Source organism: Acomys minous, assembly GCF_964271855.1.
Source record: "Acomys minous genome assembly, chromosome: 13".
NCBI classification, from domain to species: domain Eukaryota; kingdom Metazoa; phylum Chordata; class Mammalia; order Rodentia; family Muridae; genus Acomys; species Acomys minous.
Genome location: NC_140495.1, coordinates 92,466,256 through 92,494,206, shown reverse-complemented (window position 1 = coordinate 92,494,206; position 27,951 = coordinate 92,466,256). Strand labels below are relative to the sequence as shown.

Here is a 27,951-nt window from a genome sequence, read left to right as displayed (position 1 = left end):
TTCACTTCATCATATTAGAGGAATGAAAGCATGTATAAGTTATTAAGCATTTATGCAAACACACACATACACACACAGCCATGCCACATACACAAGCGTCCCTCTGTGTCACTGTTAGAACAGAGCCATTTTCCTGGCGAGCTCCGCAATGTCTGAAAGGTTGCAAGGGCGCATTCTTACAGCCTCCTGCATGAATTAGCAGGAGATCTTTCCCCCCTTTCAAATCACCCTTCCTGACATTGTTCAAGCAGTTCTAGCATTTCCGTGACCCTACCAAAGAGAAGCTACCTAGGGCTGCTCTGGGCTCCATTTGTCACCTTCCCCTTTCTTTGCAGCATGTTTTGAGGCACTTAGTGCCATTAGGAAAAATTATGTCATTCATGGCTTGTACCTGGCCTGGCTTCTGCTCCCAGGTGGAGCAGCAGATGCATAATGGGGCCATTTAAAAATGCTACCTTAGAGAAAACAGTTCTCCAAAATTAGTGAGACGATGCCAAGGAGTTTTCTTTCTTTGCTTCCAGCGTGAGTTATCTTCCAGGAAAATGAATTACCGTACCTACCACAGAGCAGCACAGTTGAGAGGCAAAGGTAGAGGAGCATACAGCAGCATCTCTAGATGGATGAGGGTGAGAGGGTGCGAGACAAAGCGTGCTACTCATGCCGCCATGCACAATGAGCCATTTGGTTAATATATGGGGTGTTTCAGGTTCTCCCTGAGAGACACACCACAAACTAAATATTGACTCAGGGGGAGCTCAAATGAATGGTCTGATTAAATTAAGTTGTATTAAGGGGAGGTTGTTTCCTAGACTCCAGGAAATCACTAAAACACCAAAGAGAAGAAAGAAAAGTCGAAGAAAAAAAAAAGTGACAATCGGTGATACATACAACCATGTGTGAACTTACATGTGAGAGAGACACAGGGAAGTCATGATCAGAAAACATAATCAAGGTTCCAAAATCTATTATTCTCAAAACTATTAAGGAAACCACATATCACAATTAAAATTAAGCATGGTACTTTTAAGCATATATTAGTACATTGGTTTTAATTTTATTTTGGTGATTGGTTATGAATAGAAATCCATACATGTGATGCATAGACATACATGCAGGCAGAATGCCTACATACAAAAACAAAAATGAAAGAAATGCGCTGCATTCTTCTTAGAATCCTGAATATTTTCAGAAAATTCAGCCACAAATTTCCTGTGACCCAAGGCTTGACTGCATGCATCTTCTTGACGCCTAATACCATGCAAAACCAACAGACCGTATTTGCTCCCACAGGTCATCAGGGTTGGTGTCATGGACTGCATCATCACAAAGCAGCATTTCTGAGCCACATTATTACAAGCCCTCTTGAGACACCTTCACTCCACTTAGGCTTCATAGAAATTTTGGGTTATCTCCTAGAAGATGGCATTGTTCTTCATGTATTCAATTGGTGGTTTGACTAACACAAAACATCATCAAATTTACAGCCTGATAAAACATCATCTCTCCCAATAACCTCTTATACTATCAGTAGGAATGACTAACTTCTCGAGTTGCTCATTAATTTCTCACTCTTTATTTATCTAGAACAAATGTATCCTAAAAGTCTACACTGGTTCTGTCATAACCTGTCATGATACATTATTAATTTAATTTCTAACTGTATAAGTTGGTTTTTTTTCATACTTGTAATTCTCAGAATCAAGTGAAATGAAACCTTATTTGTAGTAAAACATGTTACAGATTGGTTTTTTTTTTCTGCTTGAATCTCTTCCTTACAGAACACTCAGAGAACAGGAAGCTTGTTTTCTGTGTCATGGCAGGAAAATGAAAATAAATATATGTTAGTGTGGAATTGCACAGAAGGCTGCAACTGGAGCCTGGAACCATGGTTTCTTTCTCTCATCAAATAACCATTTGGTAAAATTATATTCATTTATTAGCCTTTACTTGATTATCATCCAAAGTCCATGGGGTTTCTTGCACTGTAGTTTTTTGTGTGTGTGTGTGTGTGTGTATATGTGCATGTGTGTGTGTGTGTGTGTGTGTGTGTGTGTGTGTGTGTGTGTGTATGTGTGTGTGAATAGGTGAAAAGTAGTCACCAAATAGAAAAAGTTCTCTTGCCACCATTTCTTCGTAAGTTAAGAAGAAATTATAAAGGATACTACAATGTTTTTTAAAGTTGGTACTTATGAAAAAAGCCTGAGAGATACTGTGCACATGGTTCTGTTCTTAAGAGAAGACAAAAAAAAAAAAAAAAAGAGAAAGGTTTGAGAAGAGCTATAATAAAAAACACTTCACCTCAGCCAGAGGTGAGAATTTTGCCTAAGCTCAGTGAGGTTATAAGACTCCACAGCAATGTCTTGAACTGGGTTGCCTAATGTTTTGCATCCGCCTCTCAGTCATGGTCTAGCTACATAGACAGGTCATACAAGGGTGGTTGTGTAGAGGCGCTCAGAGGACCTTCCAGAGCAAGGAATGACTAGCGATGAAGTCCGCAAACACTGAGCACCTGGGAGGCAGAGGAGAGCCAGCTAAGAGATGCACTACCATTTTCCTAGAGTAAATAGTTGCGGGGGGTGGGGTCTTGTTAAAGATTTTACAGTATAAACAGATAGTGCAAAACCCAATTATCTTAACTCTCATAGGCAAACAGCGCCAAAGGTGAAAAATCTGGAAACAGATGAAAGCACAAGAAGCCAATGCTTGATATCACTTACTAACAATTACTGATCTGCTATTAATATTATCTAGATGTTCTACCATGAAGAAAGGGCCGGCAAGTTGGCCTAGTGACTAGAGTGCTTACTGTGAAAGTCTAATGATCTGAATTCAATTCCTGGAGACCATTCGCAAATCCACACCACTGCTCTCTCACTCTCTTCCCTTCTCCATACCATCACAAGCATCCTTGCCATGTATTCCACACTAACAAATGACTGTCTATTATGCAACTCCAGGCAAGAATATAGCCTGAGGTCAGAAATTAAGGGACAACTTTGCCTGCAATCCAAACCACCCTGTCTCCCCGCCCCACCGACACTCATGGCTTTCACGCCTGTCTTTATAGGCACTGTAATAAATTCTGAAATCAACACTCTGCTCTTCCAAATTCCTTAGATGCTTGCTGGTTTTCTTCTCTCTCCTTGGCGTCTGTGATTTTTATACCTAATTTCCAACTAAACTCATAAGCATCCAAGTGCTGGCAGGGAGAGTTGCTCTTGCTTTTATGTGTATGTTGCCTAATGGGGATCTGGCTTCTTCTAACAGTTGTCAAATACATCATGTTTACCTCGTGGACTTTCCTTCCCCTGGGCCTTTGAAGTTCCACATTTCAGGCTGTTTAGTATATAAGAGATATAATTAATCTCTTCTTTACTATGGGTTGATAACAAGACAGTTTCATTCTCAATAACATAGTTTTACAGTCTAAAATTACATTTTCAATAGCAACAGAATATATATCTAACAAATACCAATCTGATCATCATTATAATCAGTAATCTAACAGTAAAAACATTGCACCCAATTTACACTTCCTATATTTCGTTTCTCTTTGTAGATACTGATTTTGTATCTAATCCAGATGTCTGATCTTATCTTTCCCTGTGACCAAAAATAAGTATCTTGATTTGAAAAAAAAACAAAAACGAAAACAGAGCACTGGTGTTTCTGAGAGGAACCGTAGCCATCTCGGTAAAGCCAAGTTAAACCAGTTCTAATGTCATAAAGAAGGTATTATACTGGCTTGAAATGTGTGTATCAACTTTTATAGATTAACAGTCACCAAGAAGAGTCCCTAAAGGCTCACCTTCTGTTGTTGCTGATAAAGACAAAACAGCAGCACAGAAATGCCCTCTTAAAACTAACTGACGCAAAAGATTCTGCCCTTAATGGACTAATGTCATGTGGCATTTGTTGCTGAAGAGGGTGCTTTGGGCAAGCTGACAAAGACAACAGGAACAAGATCAGAAACCTAGGTGAAAAGAACCAAGACAAATGTGTAGAAGAACCAGAAAGGAAGATAATATTGTCTAGATTATACCCTGGTCTAGTCTTCAGGGTTGAGTCGTATCCTATTAACTCCATAATTTGAGTAGGTGTTCTGGACAATTAGTCTTGCAAGTCCTGATTCGACAAACCCTTCCTGTCATTAATATTATGTTCAGTCAGTGTTTTCCCCAATTTCCAATTAAAACAGACCTCAGCCCTTGACAAAAGCAGCCACCATGTAGCTGGGGGTTACGACACCACCTTCAATCACATTACCACAAAGCTCACTGGGAAGGACAGGGGTGTCCTTCCAACAACCAGAAAATAAAGAACATGATGCCAGAGATTCTGGTCCGAAGCCAGCTGAGACCGACCTCTGTCTCTAGAACAAGTTATTAAGCCACCCCTACCGTTTCCACTTTCCTAAAGCTGAGATAGTTACAAAATGAAATACTACTACAGCAGTTTCAAACAGAGACACTGCAGAATAAGCACTCTCAGAAAAATCTCATCTGTGATTATGGCTATTTGCCTTCAGACCAAGACAACTTTTTAATCTGCTTTATTTGGACACCAGTACAAAAACAAAAACCACACCCCCACGTGTTAAAAAAAAAAAGAATTCCTGAAATCACCGAGGTATCAGCAATTGCTTTAATTTCTGGCTAGTATGGTTTTACAGATCAACCAAGCAATGATCAAAACCTATTTCCTCGAGAGCTAGTTTTCCTAACAAGTCTTTCATTCTTGTCTCCTTTTTCTTTTGTATCTACCTCCCCTCCTCCATCCCATCTTCTTCATCCCTCTCCACTTCCTTATTTCCTTTAGTGGCCTCTTCCATTCTATGCTTTCACTTCATATTTTCTTCTTGCTAAATATTTTACCAATTTTAAAAACCATTCCATTTTTTCTGTTTTCTCATTTTTTTTTTCATGCCTAGACAAATAGATACACTATATTGAGAAAGCTCATTAGCTGCTTCCCTAGGGCTGTAACATGGCAAACACATTAGCCTACTAAGTTATTTGTATGTACTTGCTTGCCTAAGTTCTGTGGGCCCTAGTGGCTCCTGTGGTCAACAGCTATGTTATTGCTGACCCCTATCAGTCCTTAATTGATATATACTGCTCCCTGGCGTCGCCTAGAGCTCAGTTGCCGCTGCCTGGAACATTTTCAAATATTGCTGATCTTCTCCTTCCCAGTGGATTAGTTTCATATATTTCTCTAATTTTAAGAGTGTGGCTTTGGCACACCTGCCTCAGGGTAAGACAGTACAATTAAACACATTAAGGTAAATGCACGCAAACATAGTAATTACATAATTAATCAATTTTAAGTAGTATAAAATTCGGTGCACTAAAAACATGGCAGCGGAAAAAGGATAATTTTAAGAGTTTAAAGCTGTTTACTATTTGATTATTTTGCTGAATACACACACACACACACACACACACACAAACATACAAATATAATGATGTTTTTTTTTTTTTTTACGGCATGCTTCCTTTCATGGGATACAGCAGTTACCCCACTAGCCACAGTGCCTCCAGAGACCGGGCGAACAATTGACAGAGTATTTTGGGGTCTGACTTCTGATAACCTAAGTACACAATAAGCACTTGGGAATTACACTCTATATTTTTCTTATTTAAGACACTCATAAGTCAGCATGGCTGTGGAGACAGAGCCATCAAAAAAAAAAAAGTTAGTTACTTAGGCACTTTGCATACAGCTACTAGTTTGTACTGGCATTTTGGATGACTCCCTTGTGATTTGAGAGAAAGAGCTTAGGAAGTCATGTGACGTCATGCTCTTGTGATGGAGGATGAACAGGCTGGGGTGGATTCCACCACCAGGCATGTCCTGCAAGTTGTGCATGCACACAGCTTCTCTGCTCTATCTCAAAGTCCTGTGGCTACCTAAGGCTACTTTCTCTTCTTAACAATGTGGAGACGTGAGTGAGGATGTGGGCATCTGAATTCTGTCTTCACAATCAAGTTCAGATGAAGAACCAGAATGTCACATTAACAGAAGATGCCTCTGATTTTATCAAAAGATGGGATCCAGGAGGATGAACCCCTTTAATTCTTCACTCATCTATCTTTATGTGTGATCCTATCTTAATTCCCTTCAGTCTCAGCTCAAAAAACAAAGCAAAAACAAAAACAAAACAAACAAACAAAAACAAAAACAACAACAACAACAAAAAACCCCTCTCATTTTCTAACCCCAATCCTTCTAACTTTTCTCCTATTCTCATCCCCCTCAATTACTGAAAATATTATTTTCTCTGCTATGATGTCAATGTTTCATTTGCTTTATCATGGTTCTTATTTTTTACCCAATCATTCCTCGTTCAATGCCATTTAAAACTATACAAGTATCAAAGGATAAATAGGCTTTTAACACCTATAATTCTCCAAAGTCCCCATCTTCTTTCTTTCCCTACATTGGTTCTCATCTCACTTGACATCATCAGCATTTTCTTATGTCTGACATGGCATAACAAATAACTCCAGATACTTACAAAGGATGAGTTGAACACACTCCTTTAAAGCATCAACTCCTGCATAGGGATTCATTTAAGAAATTAAAGAATTTTAATTTCTATAGGAGACAATATGTTTTCAAAAAGCAACAGATGTTTAAAACATGAGCATGCTCTGTTGAGTTTCTGGTATTCACAGAGGAACATGCTAGAAACTGTTAGTTGCCTGAAAGACCCAAGAACCACCCTTTCCTTCATAGCAACACAACTGGCTACACTGAGGAAAGTTTTTGCATGCAGGCTTTGTTTTACTTCTGTATGGATATAAGCATCACAAAGACCCACTAGCTAGCCATTGTCTTCTGGGCCAGATGTACCAGTGTGCTTGGCATAGAGGGGGATTCAACACCTTCACTGTGATTTCAATGAACTGCATGTCAGTTTCTCATAGTTAAAGCATGCAACCTCAGGATAAATGTGTATCACATGAATTTACAAATGAGAAGTGATGGACTTTAATTTGATGCTGTATTATGCAGATGTATTTCAAATTATTTCACTTCATTGCTTCAGCTTGTCTGACGTAAACCACAGCACTCAGAGAATATGTCTGCCTGCTCACTCCGGAATCCAGCCACTTGGGCTTACTTCTTCATCAAACGTATTTGCAAGAGTCCTGCTACTTAAACCTAATGCTGTAATGAACACATTCTCTAGTGAACTATGTAGTTTTAAATATAAAATATGAGTGATATTTAAAAATAAGCTTCTGTGCTTTGGTTGGGATACCTCATAACAGTTTAGTTTTCAAATTTATGAAGACAGACATAAAGGAAAAAGATAAAGAAAGGAAAAAAGGTGACTACAGGGTCACTGAAATATTCAAGTTTGGCACACAAAAAGGAAATGTGCTTTAAAAGCTTTTCAGGCTCCACCTGCAAGCAGATGTCGAGAGATGTAAAGGCGGTATGCTTTACTCTGGCAGATTTATTTTTTCTAATGGAGACTTGTGAGCAAAACGATGACAAATAGCTGTGGATTCACAACACTATATGGACACATAATGACTCCACTTTTAAATAGTAAATCCTGGATTTTAAATGGATCCTGCCTATTCTATCCACACAATCCCATCCATCATGAATTTGCATTACCACACAAAACAATTGTGAATATTATTCCCATTTATATAACTCAGAGAAATTATATTTTTAGATGGACAATTAGCAGTCATTTTAAACAATATAATTTATTATTTAAAATAATTTTTTAAATATAAACATATTTTGATCATATTCTTCCCTCCCCTGCCAATTTCAGATACTCTCCCCTCTGCCTCCCTGCCCAACTTTAAGAACATTCTCTATAAAAGGAACAAAAACGTAATCCCCTAAAAACAAAACTAAAACCAACCAAAACAAACAAAAAACAAGCAGAACAAATGAAATAAAGTACCAACCCAAAACAGACAAAAATAAAATAAAATAAAATACAAACCCCACTAATTGTAACCAAATAAAAGTACGCACAAAACTGTGCGGTCCATTATAGTTGTTCAACTACACATGAACATGAGGGTAGAAATGGAGTGGTTAATCTACAGAGCATCACTCCATTGGAGAAAACTGATTTTTCCTCTCCCATCAGGTATAAATGACAGTTCAGTTGTTAACATTTATCCTAGTGGCTAGATTTTATTTATATTTAATTTTTAAAAAAATTTTTAGTTCATTCACTTTACATCTCTATTGTAGGCCCTCCCCTCGTCAATTCCTGATCCCATCCTCCTTCCCTCATACCCTTTCCCTCTCCTCCTCCCCTAACATCTGACCTCAGCCTATCAAGTCTCATCTGGACTGCCTGTCTGTATCCTCTTCCTCTGTGGCCTGGCAAGGCAGCCCTACCTTTGGGGGAGTGTTAAACATGTGGAGGCCAGAGTCCATGTCAGAAGCAGTCCCTACTCCCCATATTATGGGGCCTACGAAGAGACTGTGCTGCCTCTACTACATCTGAGCAGAGGTTCTAGGTCTACACCATGCTTGGTCCTTGCTTGGTGCATCAGTATCTGTGGCAGCCCCCTCCTCCACCTGCAATTGTTGGTTCCTTCAGTCTCCTTGTGAAGCTCCTGACTCCTGCAGGTCCTTCTATTCACCAACTCATCCATAAGACTCTCTGTGCTCCACCTAGGAGTTTGGCTGTGTATCTCAGCATCTGCTTGACTCTCCTGCTGGGTGGAGTCTTTCATAGGACCTCTATGGTAGGCTCCCTTCCTGTTCTTTCTCTTTGACTGCTTCTGGTGTCTATGCTGTTTGCCCTTCTGAATGAGAATTAAGCATTTTCCCTAGGGCCCTCCTTGTCATTTAGTTTCTTTAGGTCTTTGTACTGTTGGCTAATATCCGCTTATAAGTGAGTATATACCATGCATGTCTTTCTGGGTGTGGGTTACCTCTCCCAGGATGATCATTTCTAATTCTATCCATTTGCTTGCAAATTTCAAGATTTCCTTGTTTTTTTTTTTTAAATAGCTGTGTAGTATTGCATTGTGTAAACATACCACAGTTTTTTTTTTCATTTTGTGTATTCTTCAGTTGAGGGACATTTAGGTTGTTTCCAGATTCTAGCTATTATGAATAAAATTGCTATGAACATAGTTGAGCAAATGCCCTTGTTCTATGGTGCAGCATCTTTCGGGTATATGCACATGAGTGGTATGGCTGGGTCCTGAGGTAGAGTTACTGCCAATTTCCTGAGGAAGCAACAGATTGATTTCTGACATAGTTGTACAAGTTTGCATACCAACCAGCAATGGAAGAGTGTTTCCCTTCCTCCACATCCTTGTCAGCATGTACTGTCACTTGAGTTTTTTTATCTTAGCCATTCTGATAGGTGTAAGATGGAATCTCAGTCATTTGACTAATGTTTCCCTGTTAACTAGGGACCTTGAACATTTCTTTAAGTATTTCTTGGCCATCCTTATTCCTCTGTTGAGAATTCTCTGTTTAGTTATGTATCCCATTTTTAATTAGATTATCTGGATTGGTGGTATTTAATTTCTTGAGGTCTTTATATATTTTGGATATTAGCCCTTGGTCAGATGTAGGGTTGGTGAAGATCTTTTCCTAGTGTGTAGGCTGTTGTTTTGTTCTGTTGATAGTGCCTTACAGAAGCATTTCAGTTTCATGAGGTCCCATTTATTAATTGTTGATCTTAGAGCCTGAGCTATTGGTATCCTGTTCAGAAAGTTGTCTCCTGTGCTAATGAGCTCCATGCTCTTCCCCACTTTTTCTTCTAACAGATTTAGTGTTTCTGGTTTTATGTTGAGATATTTAATCCACTTGGGCTTTAGTTTTGTGCAAGGTGATAAATAAGGGTCTACTTGCATTTTTCTTCAAGTAGACATCCAGTTAGACCAGCACCATTTGTTGAAGATGCCATCTTTTTTCTACTGTATAGTTTTGGCTTCTTTATAAAAAATCAAATGTCCATAGGTATGTGGGTTTATTTCGAGGTCTTTGATTCAATTCCATTGATCCACCTGTCTGTTTCTATGCCAGTATCATGTCATTTTTAGATTTTAATGCAGACATTTTTAAATATAGCTGAATAAAATTTAAAAACTACCACATAAAAGTTGGATAAGGCAGACCAACAGAGGGAAAAGAGTCCAAGAGAAAGCACAAAAATCAAAGCCTCTCTCATTTGCACACATGGAACTCTTCTAAAAATACCAAACTGGAAGCCATAATATAAATTCAGAGGACATGATACAGAACTATGCAGTCCTATGAAAACCACCACTTCAGTCTCTATGTTCATGAGTTTGGCTCATATGCATTTAGAGGGCTTTGTTTTTTGGGTTTTTTTTTGTTTGTTTGTGTGTGTGTGTGTGTGTGTGTGTGTGTGTGTGTGTGTGTGTGTGTATGTGTATGTGTGTTCTCCACCACCTCTGCCTCTTACACTGTTGCCACCTGCTCTTCAGGATTCCCTGAGCTCTGAGAGGAGGGATTTGATGGAGACATCCCATTTTGGCTGAGTGTTCCAAGTTCTCTCTCTCTATATGTAATGTCTGGACCATGGATTTCTGTATTTTTTCCCATCTGTTGTATGAGGAAGTTTCTCTCATGATGTTAAACAAGGCACTTATTTGTTAATATAGGAATCATATATTTTAGTAGCTATGTCAAGACTGTACCTGTGGACATGCATCAAATTTTTTGAGAGATTTGACTGGGTAAGACAAAAGCTATTGCATATATTTGGAAAATAAAATTGTATGAAAATTTGGGCCTTGTAAAGATGGTGACTGTGGGAAATATTGAAGGAGAGGGGAAAAGACTTGATGTCTAATAGTTCAGAAACATAGCTCAAAACATAGTTCTGAAACATAGCTCAGAAACATAAGCTTAATACACATATGTAATGTGCTTGTGAAGGTGGTCATTGACTTACAGTGATTTGGTTTATAATTTTTAAATGTTTAAATAATAGGAAAGTGACAAAACAGTCAGTAGAAACCAAACACTAAATATTGAATCCAGATCTTTTCCTTCAAGAGTAATGTTCAGTATGTGACTAAGCAGTGTGACTTTCAGCCTTCTCCTCCCAGGCTGAACAAAAGATAATTCTATACACACTACTTCCTTATCTTGATGTAGTCACTCGATAGCTTATATAAAATATTCTACATTATAAGAGACACTGTTTAAAAATTTGTTTGTGTAGCATGTAAATAAACATATATGTTCTGTTCATGCTTAATGTATATTATGTTACAATGTTCAGTATGTTATATGAGTTAATTTCATACCTTACTTGTGATATTTATAATGTACTTCTAGTCTTTCAGTAAATAATTATGCAACAAGTGAAAAAATCACTAATGTCTTTACAATTTTCTCTGGACTATAAGTGTGTACCTGTGAATAAGTTTATATTTCTCTCTGGACATGCTGAAATAGCCTATATGGCTTTGGGTTTAATAAAACATCTTTTATTTGAAAAGTTAAAGGATATCAACATTGATATTGATCTGTGTGATTTTCTAATATTTGTATATCAAGAAAATAAATCTATATTCCCCTTCTGACCTTTACTGGAACAAAAAGCAAGGGAGAAATCCTACCAATTCCCTGAGGCACTCACTCATGCCTCCCTAAGCCTCAGCTTCTTCATAGGCTCAATGCTGCGCACCAGAAGACAGAGCACAGGGGCCTCTGACCAGAAACCCTAAACTTGACATTTACTTTATGACCCCAGAGAAGCCATTTAACCTTTCTGAATCCCATTGATTCAGATATTAAAGAAAACAAAACAATCAAATAACTGTCTCCCTGGAATGTGGTTGCAACGATTGAGCTAAAACTTAGGTCAGAGATAGATAATCAATAATGATTAATTTCTGCTCTGTGCCCCTGATGATAACCTTTGCTTTTTTTTGTAACTGCATTTGCTTCAAGTACATCAATTTATTAAGAGAAAATTCAATGCTAGGATATAGAAGGATGAGATGCTGCTAGGACCTAAGTGTGCTGGTACAGCTAAGAAATGTTCAGGCAATATGGCTTCCTGTAATGTTCATTATGCTTTAACTTAAATTTATATTCTTGGTGCACGTCCTTCTCAAAGTCACTGATAACTGAATCCAAAATAGACATCAAACGTTATTTTATTACTGTACCTGCTCTAGAGGAGTGATCTAATGTTATTAAGGGATGAGCAAAACCCACCAGACACTATTTCTACCATGGTATTTTAAAAGCAGATTGAAACTCAAGGCCACCAAAGAATCTACGCATGTTTCTTTAATCTATAATATTTATATAATGCTCACTTTCAAAAGTTACATATGGAGTGTTTTTTAACTCTCATGACCAGAAGTTTTATGTTATAAAAAAATAAATATGTGGAAAATAAAGATTAATTAGTAGAAATAAAAATAATTGAATTAATGCCTAATTTACATTCACTTGTTTTAAAATGTTACAGAACTCAATTCAGAGTTCTCTCTGTGTACTTTATAAGGTACTGAAAATTGTTCTATAGAACCATGGATTTCTTATCCAGGTAGTATCCAAAAACTGGTATAGTCCATAATCTCTGAAGTAAAAACAACACTGATTTAACGTTTTTTGAAGAAACTCGGAAAGTGTTCTTGGTTGTTAAATTATAGGCACTTTATATTAACTGCGACCAAGTTTGTCCTATGCTAAATACATCTGAGAGACTGTAGTGAGCGGTGCCATGGCTGCTCTGTTTCTAGTATCTTCTGTGTGAAATGGCAGAAGTGATGGGCCATACTCACTGCAGACATGATGAGCTCACCCCCCAGGTTCTGGATCTCGGCTTTAACTTGACTGCAGATTTTCAGCTGGTGGGAGTAGAACTTAATCTGCTCCAGATAAGCCAGCAAGTCTTGTTTGCATGGTGGGTCTGGACACTGTAGATGTATCAGAGATAAAAAAACAGAAACAGTAAGATTAACAAAAAGAGAGAAGCATATCAGAGTGGGCACATCACCATGTATGCTTTCCAGGGCAGCAATTTCCCACAGGTCCCATTTCTTATGCCAGCCCAAGTATTGTCCCATATGCCTCTCCGGAAAACATCTGCTCAAACAGGTTATTTATTCTTCAGTTGTAATCACCGAGTTTAAGAAAAGCATTTGCTATAGAAATCTACAGATAGGAAGAAATACATAAAAATCTGCCTTCAAATTATGGCAAGCTTAGCAGCCTTCAGATTATGTCTTTAGGTGAACACGAGGAAACAGTAACACACAAACTGTCCCATCACCCAGAATCACTACAAGATTATTCCTTGGGATGCATAGTTTTCTGCTGTGTGGCCCGGAATATTTGGGTGAGAAAACTAAATCCCCAGCAAAGCATATTATGCTGTATTATTTTCAGCTTTAAATGCTCTTAGCTGGTGCAGGTAATTTATTTCCACCTTGAGATGGCAGATGCAGTGCAGGAAAGAGGCAGAAAGCTCACAGGTTGTAAGGATATAGCAAACCTCTTTTTCAAGAACAGCCCCACTTGGTGCTTTATTTTCTATAGGGCACTTCTAAAAAAAAAATAGTACTGAGCTGATTCACTGCAAGAGGGCAAATGTCTCAGGATAAGGGCAAGTCTTCATTCTATGTTCCCAATGAAGTTAGAGGCTTATGAAGTATGTTCCTCACCTTTTCTCTATTATTAATAACTTCTCATAAGAGCACAGACATGCAAACAGGAACCCATGAACAATAAAATTATTGCTACAGCACTTAAAATATAAAAAAATTTAAATAATGCAAACTAGTTGGAAGGGGAAATATGAATGTCTCTCTGAATACTGTGACTTTGCCTAATTTCAAAGTACTTCCAGGGGCTGGAGAGACGGTTCCGTAATTAAGAGTGTTTGCTGCACTTCAGATATTCCAAGTTCAAGTCCTTGAACCTATGCCAGGCAGTTCACAGCCAAATGTACCTCCCAGTTTCAGAGGATTTGACACCCTTTTCTGGTTGTCACAGACTCCCACAGACGCATGACATTCACTTACAAAGACAAACACATATGCATAAACAAAATAAAAACACAATGAAATAATTTTAAAAATTTTCAAATGATAAAGGAGAAAAATTTTAACAGCGGATGGTTAAAAACCCAGTATTTAAAATTTCATGCATCGTTTCAACTAAATTGTACGAAAATGTATGGCTTTAAAGCACACTGGAAAGGAAATCTATAAAAGTAATCAATGAATATGATACAGTCAATGGTCTTCACTTTCTTCATATATTTCATCTATATTGAAATAGATACACTTTATATCCGTCATTGGATATAAAATCTTTAAATCAAGCTATACAAATTTACAAATTAAAAGACAGGCTGAACAGCCACCAGTGAGATGGCTCAGTACCAAGGGTACCTGCCACCAAATCTTACAAGCAGAGTTCAATTCCTAGACCTCCTAAGGTAGAAGAAGAGATCAGACTCCTGTAAGTTATTACCTGACCTCCACATGTACACCATGGCCTGTGAGTCCTGTCCCAACACCAATAAGTAAATAAATATAAAGATGTTAGATGAAAAAAAACCACAAAACCTCTCACAAATATTTTCATTCATCTTGGACATTAATTCTCCATTATCCACTATGGAGAGGTCCCAGGAAATATGCAGATACCAGAATCCAAAACTTCTCAGTTCATCTTAAACAAAATGGCAAAGTATTTGTGCATAACTGAAACATATCCTCCTGGTAAGTTTTAAATCTATTTATATCACATATAATCAACATAACACAAATAGCATATAAATAGTTGGTGCATTTTATTGCTTGGGAAATAATAGCATGCAAAGAAATATGGTATATGTATAATACACCAAATACCAATACCATCAAATGGCTACCTATACCAAACTCAACTGAGGGTGACTGAATTTATAGGTACAGGACTCATATGGATAGATGGATAACTAATTTTTAACTAAAATGAGGCATAGTTGGGAAATTCCTGGGAAGTCTATTCTATTTCATATTGTTAAGTACCTTGGGCTATATATCTCCAAGTCAGGAGTACAAGATGAGGACCTGGGCACAGGCACACAAAATCCATAGTAATCCATAAAGGAAGCAAATATATTTCTCTCTTTTCCTGCTACCTGAAGTTTGGATGTAGATCTCTGAGTTACTTCTCCAGCTCCATGTCTGCCTGTGTGTTGCTATTTTCTCCACTAGGATAACAATGGCCTAAACCTTTGAAACGATAAACAAGTCCCAATTACATGCTTCCATTTATAATAGTTGCAGTGGTCATGGTGCCTCTTCACAACAATAGAACACTGACTGTGACAGCATGCATACTCAGTAAATAAATATATGTAACAAATAAACTGTAGAAAGCAGACACATACAGTGAAGTTCCCCCATAATGTCAGTAGTGGAAACACTGACTTTAGGACTAACTCCGGATGTCTAATTTTTGATGGTTGTTATTGTAACACTCTGATGCACACATGTTAAACTTCATTATATTGATTAAAACTTAAGTTGTTTGCATTTTAAATACTTTATAAATAAATGTGGGAGGTTTTGTTTGTTTGTTTTAGTATTCACTTGGATCAAAGACCAGATACCCTACAAACTAGATATGAACTATGTGTACATTTTACACCAGTTCTTTTCTTCAGTAGTAGCTGTATAGACAAGTTGCCCTAACCTACTTTAAGTTTTACGATGACATCTGTGGGAAACACTCAGAAAGTACGTGTTTCATAAGTAACAGATTACAACTCAATCATAGCACACTCTTCCCTGACAACTGAAAATTGTAAATTAAGGAATTGGGTTGACACAAACTTACGGAGGTGTGTTATCTTGCACATAAAATCAGGATGTGGGAAGGGTGGCAGGAATGACAATTCACACAAAATCTAGTTGTATGTATTTTTTAATATTATAATTTTTCTTTGTTGTTAAGAACTTCATACATATATACAATGAAATACAATCATATCTACCACCCATTTCCTTCAACTACATTCATATCTGCCTAATATACCCCAGTCTTACTTAATGTTTTGATAACCACTAAGTCAAATTAGTGATTCCCACTTGTGCAGCCTCCTAACTGAAATATGAGTATCTACCACTGGGAACACCCTCAAAAAATAATGATTCTCCCTTCCATCTCTCATCAATTTGTTTTCCTGTGGACAGGGAAGGAGCTACGAAGAGGAATCTTTCCTTGCTTATTCACTTCCACTGAGTAAGCCCATGATATACTATTCAGTACATTTTGTCCTTCTGGTCCAAACCACGGTCACAGTTTGGAAGGAATGGAAGAAAGTTGAATGATCATTCTCAAAGCATCTATGGCATTGCTTAGATGCAAACATGACAAAGAAAGAAAGGGGAAATGGTGGAAGATCGTCTATTTGAGCCAGTATCTATCCTCACTCATTCCTGAGGCACCCTTAGGTATTTATTTTCATGAAGCATGGGCTCAGTAGTCTAGAGAACTGAACTCCGCATCAACATCTGCACTTCAAATAAATTGCAGAGAGAAAACAGCATCAAAGCACACACACCGTCACAAGATACATCTGGGAATTACATTCTTAAGAGATATGTAATGATGATAGAATGAAGGCTCCAGAATTTAATTTCTAGTATAGTTTTATTATAATGAAATCTTTAGTTCATACCATCAGTGTAGAATATAAGGAAAGCCATCAATAATATTTGGTAAACACCAATATACATTACACTTGTAGATTCTTCTGATCATAGTTGAACGGATTGTTAATGATTTCGTTAAGTATTTCTCAAGTTTTATGGTGCTATCGTTATTGAGTTATCGTTGTTAATTTCTTTAGCACTAAACATAAACTTTAATTGTAATCATGATTGAGTCGGGGTACTCACTCAACAACCTAGACATACTTGTTCTAACAAAGTTACAAGGAAGTGGTAGGCCAACTTTGGGCACATCACCAGGGTTTTTCCCTATGTGATATATTTCACTCACTTGAGCTCTGTTGATTCTTCCCTATGTGAGGGTGCCTTGCAACTGCATCTAAACCCCTGTGTATTTTTCCTGCTCTAAATGGTGTTGGTTGTATCATCTAATTTAGACCATCTGTTGACGTGGCAAATCATAGAATAGTGTAGCGGGATTAAAAACATATGCACCTGCATTTGGGAAACCTGTGTAGAGGTGTGCAGAGGGATTAAAAACATATGAACCTGCATTTCAGAAACCAGTTCTTGTACTGCTATTCTCTAGCTCACTAACTTTGTTATTCACTTTCAAATTGTTTAAAAATTGTGGTAGCTAAAAAGTCCTGTCCTTTAGGAATATACTATGTAATGCACCAAGTATTCATATTTGTGTTGTGCTGTCCTGAATGGCCAAGTGAAGATACCACAACATCTCAATTTAAGTCTAAGGTTCAAGAAATTTTAAGTGATGGAGACAAATAAGGCTAGGCGTGAGCGCTAGCAGGAGGTCTTATATTGTCTTATATTGTATGATGTATGAAAAAAACAACAAATTTTATAAGTTTCAGAATGTTGAAGGAGATGGAAAATGTAAGCTGATCACTTGATTATTGTATTAAATTATTAACTAAATGTCATAAATTTATTTAATTAAATAATCAAATAAAGCAATTGGAAACTAAATGAACAGAGGCTTTCAGTTTTCTTTATAACTAAATAACAGCAATTCATTAAGTAGTGAATCGTGCCTAGTGTATACATTACAATGCAGTATTCAATAGAGGAAGATAGGAATGAAAAAATGAAAAAGAAAGTAACCACCAATAAATAATTTCCAATTAAATTGATTTTATATCATTCTCCTTACATATAACTCTTACACTACACAGAATGAAACTTAATTTATCTAACACATTTTTATTATGAAAATTGTACATACTATTTTTATTATGAGTGTATTGTACATACTATTAGCATAGTATCCTTGCATAATATAAAATTACAAATTATCAATTGATATTCTGATAGCCCATCAGAAATTGAAAAGATCAGTAAAAGGCATCATAAAATTGTCAAAAATTGAAATTCTAGATTGAATAAAATAGACAGTAAAAAAAACTACAAGAAGTAGAAATTGTCTCACTTTCATCATTCTACCAATTGTGTTTTAAAAAATAGTTTAAATTGCTTAAAGTCTAAAGTGTGTGTGTGTGTGTGTGTGTGTGTGTGTGTGTGTGTGTGTGTGTGTGTGTTTCTGTGAACAAATGAATGCATAGTCATGGATGACCTCCCAAGATGGTAACTAAATCAATTGCATCAGATTGTTAATTCACAGGGTTAACAGTTCAGAGGCATAATTATTCTTAAGTCTCCATTAGAAACTATTTGGCTTTACAAAGTGAAAAATGTATGAGGACTTTTATTCATACCTACTAGTCAATGGCTGTTACTTAAGTGTCTTGGAAAATATCAATACTAGATGGAAGTAACATATTTTCCCTCCCTCCCACATAATTAGAATAATATTAAATTGATGAAAAATTTAGGAATTATATCAAAGCATCGGGTCAAATTAAAGGAAAAAAGATACTATGTAAATGTCAAAATGACATAGTTTTCATACAGTTATGTATTCTAAAGCAAAGAGAAAACCGTAACTATTCATTGCTACATACATATATGGCTAAGATAATATACTTTAATTTTCCCAGTAATATTTAGTCTCTCCCATGAAAGTAAATGCAATACAATTCTAAAATAAAGGAAAGTATAAATGATAATGGAATCCATTTATTTATTAGACTAAGAAATTGTGAATTTCAAGATGATAAAGTTTGGTTTTAGATATAGGTTCTAAACGCCGTGTCAGGAACTCTTAGCTGAAATGCTTGAACAAGAAGTATTTTAAATGTGAGATAGTCTCAAAAAGAAGATTGATGTAGACTTAAATTTTGAGCACCCTTACTCTGAAATTCAGAAATCTCAAGTCTTGTGAAATCTAAAACTATTTGGGTCCCGTGCTTGCTTCTAGACTTTTAAATGATGAATGTTTGATCTACATTAAACAACAGATTAATGCAATTTTTATAATGTTTAAGGTAGCAAGATATTGATAAAAGCAATGCACACTCAGGGAATTAAAAATGTTTTTGTCTGGTGGCATCTTCTCTCATTTGTTTGATCTCCATTACACCCACAAATATATTATCTATCAGATTAAATTTTCTCATGTTCCAACAGAGTATTTATAAAGGTAGAGGTGGAATGGCAGCAATGATATTAAAAAGTATCTCACTAAAGTTGTACTATCACTATATAAACAAAACATAATATATTGTATATTCATAATATATATAGTATATTCAAAATCAAATAGGTATTTACCCCAAAGAAATATTTACAATTCTGTTAAATATAAAATAAATAAATATCTTCATATTATACTCTTGCATGAAATAATAATTCCCACTATACAGATAACTTTATAATGTGGGCACTGCCAAAAATTATTTTTAAAATCTGTGAAAATCTCAAGGAAATGAAGTGAAACGTGTGAAGAAACACCAGTCTGCCCAAGAGATATATACATCCTTCGATTTACATCTTTACTTTGTTGTTCTAATAATGCTGCAAAGTGCTGATGTCAAGCAGCTACTATTTTAGAAGAAAAATGTGAAAAAAATTCAACATCAGGGAAAAGAGAAACACCCATTATATAATTACAGCCAATAAAAAGAAATTCACTTCATTTCAATCTGATAGAACTGATTTTAACAATAAAGTATATTTAAAGCTAAATATATATTCTCTATAATTAATTATATTTTCACAGAATTTATTGTCTGAGAAGTTGCATAATTATAAATATAGATCTTTGAACTATAATATAGAAAGCAAATGTATTCAATAGAGTTAAAAAAATTGTCACCCAGATTTTCTCTAGTCAATAATTAAGCAGAAGAGAGAAAATAGCAAAAACTTTCCCATGTCTATTTATAAGCAGCTCACCTGGTTAGCAATCTGCCGAGCGAGAATATCCATCCTTGATCCTGATTCTGATATCATTTTAGCTGCATAGATTACATCAGTGGTATGCTTTAGTGGTCCTTTCCCCCTGAAAATAAATGATACATAGTAGTTTTCTGGTTCACACATAAACATATATATATATGTAGTAAATATACACATATTATATATTTTATTTATCATCATTATTATTGCTATTTTAATGTGTGTGTGTGTGTGTGTGTGTGTGTGTGTGTGTGTGTGTGTGTGTATCTGTATGTCAGTGTATTTATGTAGGTATCTTCAGTGACCAGAAGAGGGCATTGGCTATCCTGGATCTCGAGTTACAGGTTTTGTTAACTTTCTCACGTGAGATCTGGGAACTGAACTTGGGTCCTCTACAAAAATGCAAGCATTCCTTAACATCTGAGCCACTTCTCTAGCCCCCCCCCAAAATATATATATGCACATAAATAACAGATTTACAACCATAAACAATAGCAATTATATTAATGTACTTTGCTTTTGGATAAGCCCAGTGTATATTTAATTCTAGTCTTCAAAGTAAAGAATAAAATTAAAATCTGTGGTAGAAAAAAATTAGACATTACTACAAAGAAGATGAATAGCATTGGACTTTATTCCTTTTTTTTTTTTTAATTATAATGAGACTCAGTTTAGATGTATCTTGGTGGACCCAGCTATCTAATGCAAATATTATTTATAGTCAAGACATATACATTCAAGGTTGCATTGTGAGAAGGCAGGCTGCTTATGATTTTTCTCTTTTAATCCATTTCATACAATTTAAAACTTTGTATTGATGTCTTGTGAGTTTCACACTTGCACCACAATTCTCCTCACATCTCCATCCCTCCAGTCCCCCCATATCTGCCCTCTGCCCTTGTAACCACTCCCAAAAGAAAAAAAATAAATGAATAAAATTAAAAAGAAAAAAATCTTGTCATGGAAACTACAGTATGTTATGGTGTGTCACACCATATTACCCTTTTGCCTAAACAGCTTTACTTGCAAATGTTCGCTGCAACGAATCACTGGTCTGGTTCAAGGTCCCCGGCTTCAGCTACGCTAGGTGCCCAGCTTTGTTAGTAAGAGAAGAAGCCAGTTGCAGGTAGTGGCGGGGCAGGCCTGTAATGCTTCCCAACCCCTGCTCCCAGATGTCCGCTGATGAGTTATTTCATGTTTATGTCATAGTCTGAGCGTGAGAAGAAGAAGGAACTAGGTGAGGAGAGAGAGGAGAATGTGGGGGTAACCTCAGAGCATCCAGGGAAGTGAGAGGGTCCTGAGAACATCATTTGTGTATTAGCACCTGTATGCTGTTTATTAAAGTTGTTGCTCTAGTTTTCTCCTAAATCTACATTTTCTTTTTACACTCCCCTAGCTTCCCCTGACTGGGGTAAGGCCAAACAAAATAAAACAACAACAACAACAAAAAAGTAGTGTGTCATAGTTTTAGTACAAACCTAGATTCAAATTATTTTTTAATTGTTTCATAAAAAACAACAAAAGACAAAACAGCAACAGACCTACTCATTACCGTGCCTCCTTGTGTTCTGGAATGGGGTAGCATCCAACACACAGAAACTTTCTAAGATTACCTGAGTTTATTTCTCCAACAATCTCTAAATGTTGCCTTAAGTAAAGTACTGATTTGAAAATGGAACGTGTTACAACTTTAAGGTAACTATGGCTCCTGATACACCTCTACAAAAACGAGGTTCCTGTCATGATCCCACAGATTGAGCAGATAAGATTACATTTCTGCAAGGCTCTCTTTGTTTCTTTAGTGAGCGGTGAGTTTGATAGAAATGGAGGAGGAAAACAGATACTTAAATTTCTATCTTTTTACTAGCCACAGGAGGTGGACATACCTGGATTTTAAAGGATGTGCTTTTATATATCTTGTTATTTCAAAAAAAAAAAAAAACAGATGAAAGTCTACCTGAGCAAAGGTAGCTTTCCTATCCTGCTCGAAGTTCCCTGCATTGTCCCCTTTCACTGAGCACCAGGACACAGATGCCCAAGTGCTGACCTTTAGATTCTGATCCTTGTCCCTGGAAGACAATGAGCACTCAAGGTGCAATTAACAAGAGTGATTATTCTGTGATGCCCTAGAAAAGGGAAGGTGGGAGTAATGAGCAATGTGAGAGTAACGGGTAAGGGTAAGAAGAGAAAGGTTTTGATTAGACAAGTCAGGATGCAGATAGATGGGGAGGGAGAGTCCTTGTGTCTTAGTTACACCTTAGCTTGAATGTAATGATAGAAACCAAAGCGTAAAATGTGTCAGAGATATCGGAGAAATTTTGTGATTAGTTTTGTGTCGACATGACACAAGCTAGGGTCCTCTGGGAAGAGGTAACTCCATTTGAGAAACTATCCCTATCAAAATGGCCTGTAGGCAGGTCTACGGAGGAGCACATTCTTGGTTAATGGGGCCCTCTTTAGGTGGTGTCACTCCTAGGCAGGTGATTTTTGCTTATCTAGGAAAGTAAATTGAGCATGCTCTGGGGGCAAGTCAGTCAGCAGCATTCCTCCACGGTCTACCTCCAGGCTCCCGCCTTGCTTGCTCTCCCTTGGCTTTTCTCAATGATGATCTGTGATTGGAAAGTAAGCCAAATACCTCTTTTCTCTCAAGGTTGCTTTCGATTATAGACTTTACCAAAGAAATAAAAAGCAAATTATTACAGAAGAATAGTTCTATATTGTGGTTTAAAAAATAACAAAAGAGCAGATTCACACAAAGGTAAGTAATGCAAGACTCCTGTTCCTGTCAGATGGCCACCACAATGTGTTTCTGCTGTGTACACATCCTGAAAGTCCTTTCATGGCTTCTTTTTCATAAATCCTTTCAAAACCATCATAAGCAAGATTTCCTCTAAATATGAACCAGGAAAAGTTTTTAAATGGCAGTGCACAGTAACACAATGAAAATCTGGCCTCAGAAACGGTTATCCCCACATGCCTGAACTGCTGACATAGGTTTCTTAGCAACTCAAAAAAAATCAACATTAATTGTTACAATATTTGAATTGCTCTTATCAAATTTGCTTTATGCATCAGGGAGGACTGGAAGTTATGTACATGGTTATGTTCAAGTAAGGAATTGCATTTCATTATCTCTATGCCTCTCCAGAGAAAGTTAAACTTAAATAAAGCTGTCTAAGCTCCCCAAAGACAATGCATCAATTTTCAAGGTCTTAAACAATGGACAAAGGTTGTTTCTAAGGAGAGCAGCCAAGCCTCTTGCAGCTTAAACAATGTACAAAGAGTTATATCTACAGAATGCATCTAATAGATCCTAATTTGCAAAATAAGATACGTTCCTGTATGAAAATCCTGGACTAATAAAGGAGAAATTACTTCTAGCTCCAAATATAAACCTTGTTATAAAAGTATGATCTTGAAAGTCACAATACATTTTGGCACCTTCAAGTAATGATACTACAGGATGACAGACCACAATTACCCCCTTTGCCTCATTCTTAATTAGATGTATTGCCTGGCAAGCTTCCGTCTGAGTGCCAGAGAAAATACACATTTTACAAATGATTCCTTATCATGCCAAGCTTCCAGAACAAGCTACAATTACTGAAACTATGACAAATTTCTAACATCGTCGGCCTGAAATGCGCTATGCAATGAAGGCTTTTCAAATTGGGAGACCGCATTCAGAGGTTGTCTGCAGTCTTCATCTTCATAATGGATCCTCACGATTTCTTGTCAGCAAATTGTGCCTTAAATCACAAAGTTAGGGCCTGCAGAGAAAGACACCCAGGGGAGTAGTGGCAAGAAGGTGAAATATCTGGAAATATTTAAAGAAGCTGGAGGCCTTTCTTTTTTTTTTTTTTTTTTCCCCCTTAGACTTTCAAGACAGGGTTTCTCTGTGTAATAGTCCTGGCTTGTCCTGGAACTCTCTTTGTAGACCAGTGATCTGCCTGCGTCTGCCTCCCAAGTGTTGGCATTAAAGGTGTAGGCCAGAGGCCAAGGTTTTTTTGTTTTTTTTTTAATACATAGTGATCAAAATAATTATCTATAACCCAACATGGAAGGCACTGAGGAAGAGAGCTTCCTAACGACTGGCTATATGATGTCATTCTTGCTTGCTTCCATACCCCCATGTATATATCTGAAGAACATCTGGTTGCATACAATTCATCTGTCAAAATTAAAAAACAGGTGCTTGTTGTACAAGAATGAAGACTTCAGTATGAGTTATCAGAACCCACATAAAGCTAGACTTGTATCCATCCCTGTACTCCTGTGAAGAAATGAGAAGTGGATACAAGAGAACTAACTAGAACCCAGGCGGCACCTAGCACATAGCCAATATTAGAGGATAAGAGGGACCCTGGCTCGAATAAGGGGCAAGGTAAAGGCTGACACCAACATTGTTACCACACGTGTGCTGTGCCATAGGATTAATTGCATTAATTGTGTTCAGACATATGAACATTCTCCCTCTTCCCATCCCTCTCTCTCTCTCTCTCTCTCTCTCTCTCTCTCTCTCTCTCTCTCTCTCTCTCTCGGTCTCTCTCTCTCTCCCCCTCCCCCCTCTCTCTTACACACACACACACACACACACACACACACACACACACACACACACACACCCCAATAGCAAAACAGCTGTGGTAATCTTAGATGAACTATTTACTCAGATAGCTGACAGGAGTTTTTCTGAAGTAAGCCCAGTCTCTTCTTCATGAACAAATGCAGCGTGGAATTAGAAAAATTATCATCATGCACAAGGCAGAACCTTTATAACTTCTATTCTTAATAATTGACTTTGTCTGTTATTGCAATTACAAAATAAGAAATAGATTTGGCTTTGTGCCCAGGTTGAACATGTGTCTTACAATTTCAGCTGTATTGGCTGAAGGGACATGGTTCTTTCAGGGTTTTTTTCCCCTGTCTACAAATGACATCCAAAATTTCAAAAAATATTTTTTGTTTGTTTGTTTTGGATGGTGGTAAACTGGAAAAATTCATAGTAGTGAATAGTTAATCTATGGTTACCACTGCTGTTTTGTTATTGGTGTGTGTAGGAAGGGGGCAGGGAAAGACAGAGACAGAAAGACAGAGACACACACAGAGAGACAGAGAGGCAGACACAGACAGACAGACAGGGAGAGACAGAGACAGAGACAGACAGACAGACTGACAGACAGGGAGAGATAGAGAGAAAAACAGAGACAGACAGAGTATAGACAGTCTACAGAGATGCCATTACTAAAATCCACAATCAATTTTTTATAAAAGTGAGATACAAATAAATTCCTTCAGTGCCTTCAATTTGTTGTTAGTGTCATATCAAATCCCAGAAAATACATGATGCCAAGAATTTGATGGTGAGGAAAAATAAGACAAATTAATGAAAATAACTAAACTCTTAGGGTAAGGGGCAAAAGTGGAACTAAACAGAAGTAATTCTTTAACAAAGTCAATTTTTTATGGAATCAATTCTTGTGCATTTATTTTTTTCATTTCCTGCTGGTTTATGCTGCTTTTTTAAATTGAAGTGATTTATTCAGATTACATCTCAATTGTTATCCCATCACTTGTATCCTCTCATTCCTCCCTTCCTCTCTCCCACTTTCACCCTATTCTCCACCCCTAGGTGTGTGACAGAAGGGGACCTCCTCCCCCACCATATGGTCACAGCCTATCAAGTCTCACCTTGGTATCCTGCTTATCCTTTCCCTGAGTGCCACCAGGCCTCCCTACAAAGGGCAAGTAGTCAAATATGGGGCACTGGAGTTCACATCAGAGTCAATCCCACTCTCCACACAACTGTGTAGAATGTCCTGTCCATTGCCTAGATCTGAATAGGGGTTCAATGCTTATTGCATGTATTTTCCTTGGTTGGTGCAGGAGTTTGAGCAGATCCACTTGGGTCCAAATCTGGCTATCATGATTTTCTTTTTGTAGGTTTCTAGGACCCACTGGATCCTTATATTTCCCCATTATTTTTAAGCATAAGTCATTCAGATAGATAAGCAACTTGATATTTTCCTAATGCAAAATAAATTTCTCTTGATTTCCCTATGGGGGAAAACTTGGTAAATTTGTACTAAAAAAGCCTTGAGTAACAAAGCTTACCCCATGTTTTCATGTTGTATGTGTGTCAGGTTGACTAAGATTTCACTCAGTGATTACATGAACTTCTGCTAGGTGGATCTGTGAAGGTGTTGTAGGGCACCAATTATTACTTACTTTAAGTACTTCTGTAACCACTCACTATGCCTGTTCTCCTCTTGGGCACACCCATTCTGCCCCCAGTGTTTAGTAAAGAGAATTGTATCTTAGTAGTTCAAGGTTCTTTCCCTTTTTCCCAAAGGATATAAATACAGGTAATTTTAAACTGAGTGACAAGTGGACAAGTCATTAGTACTTTGGGACACATTTCATGGTAACATCCTGGGTGTTCTCGGCACCTGCACTTTCAACCACCAGAATCCCACTGGAAAACTTAATGGAACGTTTTAGGTATTGTAAGGGGAAAAGAATGAAGAGCTACCACCCACTGCCTGAGGGAAGTCCTCTTAAGGCTACATTCTCCCTCTTCATGCACCAGTGTCAAGCCTTATGGAATAAGTAATCTCTCCTTAGGTTCCTCTTTGTTTTTTGTAACAGCAATTTGATATTTTCTTTTCCTTCTTTATTTTTTCCTGTTTTCTTCGGGTCTACAAGAAGATATATCTAAAGGGAAAAGTCACCATTATTATGCAGATGACTTCTGGTGAGTAGATGGATTGGGTCTTAGGTTTTGGGACCTGACTGACCAGTATAGCTTATTATATACCTTATATACCACAATTGAAGACCAAATCATTAACTGTGGCTCTTAACAGTGGTTGCAATAACGGTCACTGATCTGTTCTCATGGTACCATTTTAAAAGACATACAGAGCAGGTACATGATATTCAGCACGATGGTCACAGCATCCTCTATTCAACACAGCGTGTTCCATTTCGTTATCACCTATTTTCCTTATCATCCTCCACACAATGTTCATACTATATTTCTGTTGCCACTGAAAGAAATAACCACCAACCTAGAGCAACCCACTGTTGTTAAAAACAACACTGATTTATTATTGTACATTTCCAGGGGTCAGGAATCTCAAGTAAATTTCATTAACCAATGTTTAAGTGCCAGCAGGACTTGTCTTTTGCCAAAGCTCTGCTTAAAGATCCACCCTCTCTATCTTTTGTTAGAGTCTAGTTTGCAGCATATAGACCACTGCTTGTAGTTCGTCTGTGTTCAGAGAAAATCACTATAACATTTGCCCTTTGTGTTATATTATGAACTAGTCTGTCCTCTTCCTACTCCCTCTTGTAAAGATCCCTCCGATATGGAACCACTCAGATGGTCATTTCATCCCAAAAACATTAATGCAACCCCATCTTTAAAGTTACTTGCTCCATGTGAGAAGATACCCTGTGGGTCTGGGTATCAGACAGGATGCATCCGGGTGCTCACCATTAAGCCTGCCGTTGTCCTCAAGAGTTACCACCAAGACATTAGAGTTAGAGTTTTGCCTCCTATGAAGAAGTCATTTGTGTCCAAATTTATGTAAAATCAGCCATCCAATGGCATTCTAGGAGGTGTTTCTTTAAAGGCTTATTCTTTTCTAACTTGACCTGTATTTTTTCCCAATGTTAGTGAAAGGTGCTCTCTGTTCTAAAGCAGCTGCTAGCTACCTACTTATAGTTCTTTTCTTGGGGTTCACATAATGTAGGTTATGGGGTTAGGGGCTTCGGAGACATGTGCAAAGCAGGATTACTCAGAGATACTGTGTGTGTGTGTGTGTGTGTGTGTGTGTGTGTGTGTGTGTGTGTGTGTGTGTGTGTGTTTGGTACTATTCTTCCCAATACGTATTCTTAAATGTAATGTGCCTATCTATTGACTTGGGACTACTTATAATTCACGGATTGCCTCAAAATATTGCAC

At 37.2% G+C, this 27,951-nt stretch overlaps 1 protein-coding gene across 6 annotated transcripts in view; it reads right to left on the bottom strand.

Annotated features, from left to right (window-relative positions):
* The window catches only part of CTNNA3 (catenin alpha 3), a 1,390,227-nt gene that overhangs the window by 32,327 nt on the left and 1,329,949 nt on the right, over positions 1 to 27,951 (bottom strand). For all 6 annotated transcript variants that reach the window (XM_084751942.1, XM_084751940.1, XM_084751941.1 and 3 more), the window contains 2 exons: positions 19,980 to 20,085; positions 12,780 to 12,914 (listed from right to left, as the gene is read on the bottom strand). In XM_084751942.1, coding sequence (XP_084608068.1) covers positions 12,780 to 12,914; positions 19,980 to 20,085 — 241 coding nt within the window. The remainder of the gene's footprint in view (positions 1 to 12,779; positions 12,915 to 19,979; positions 20,086 to 27,951) is intronic.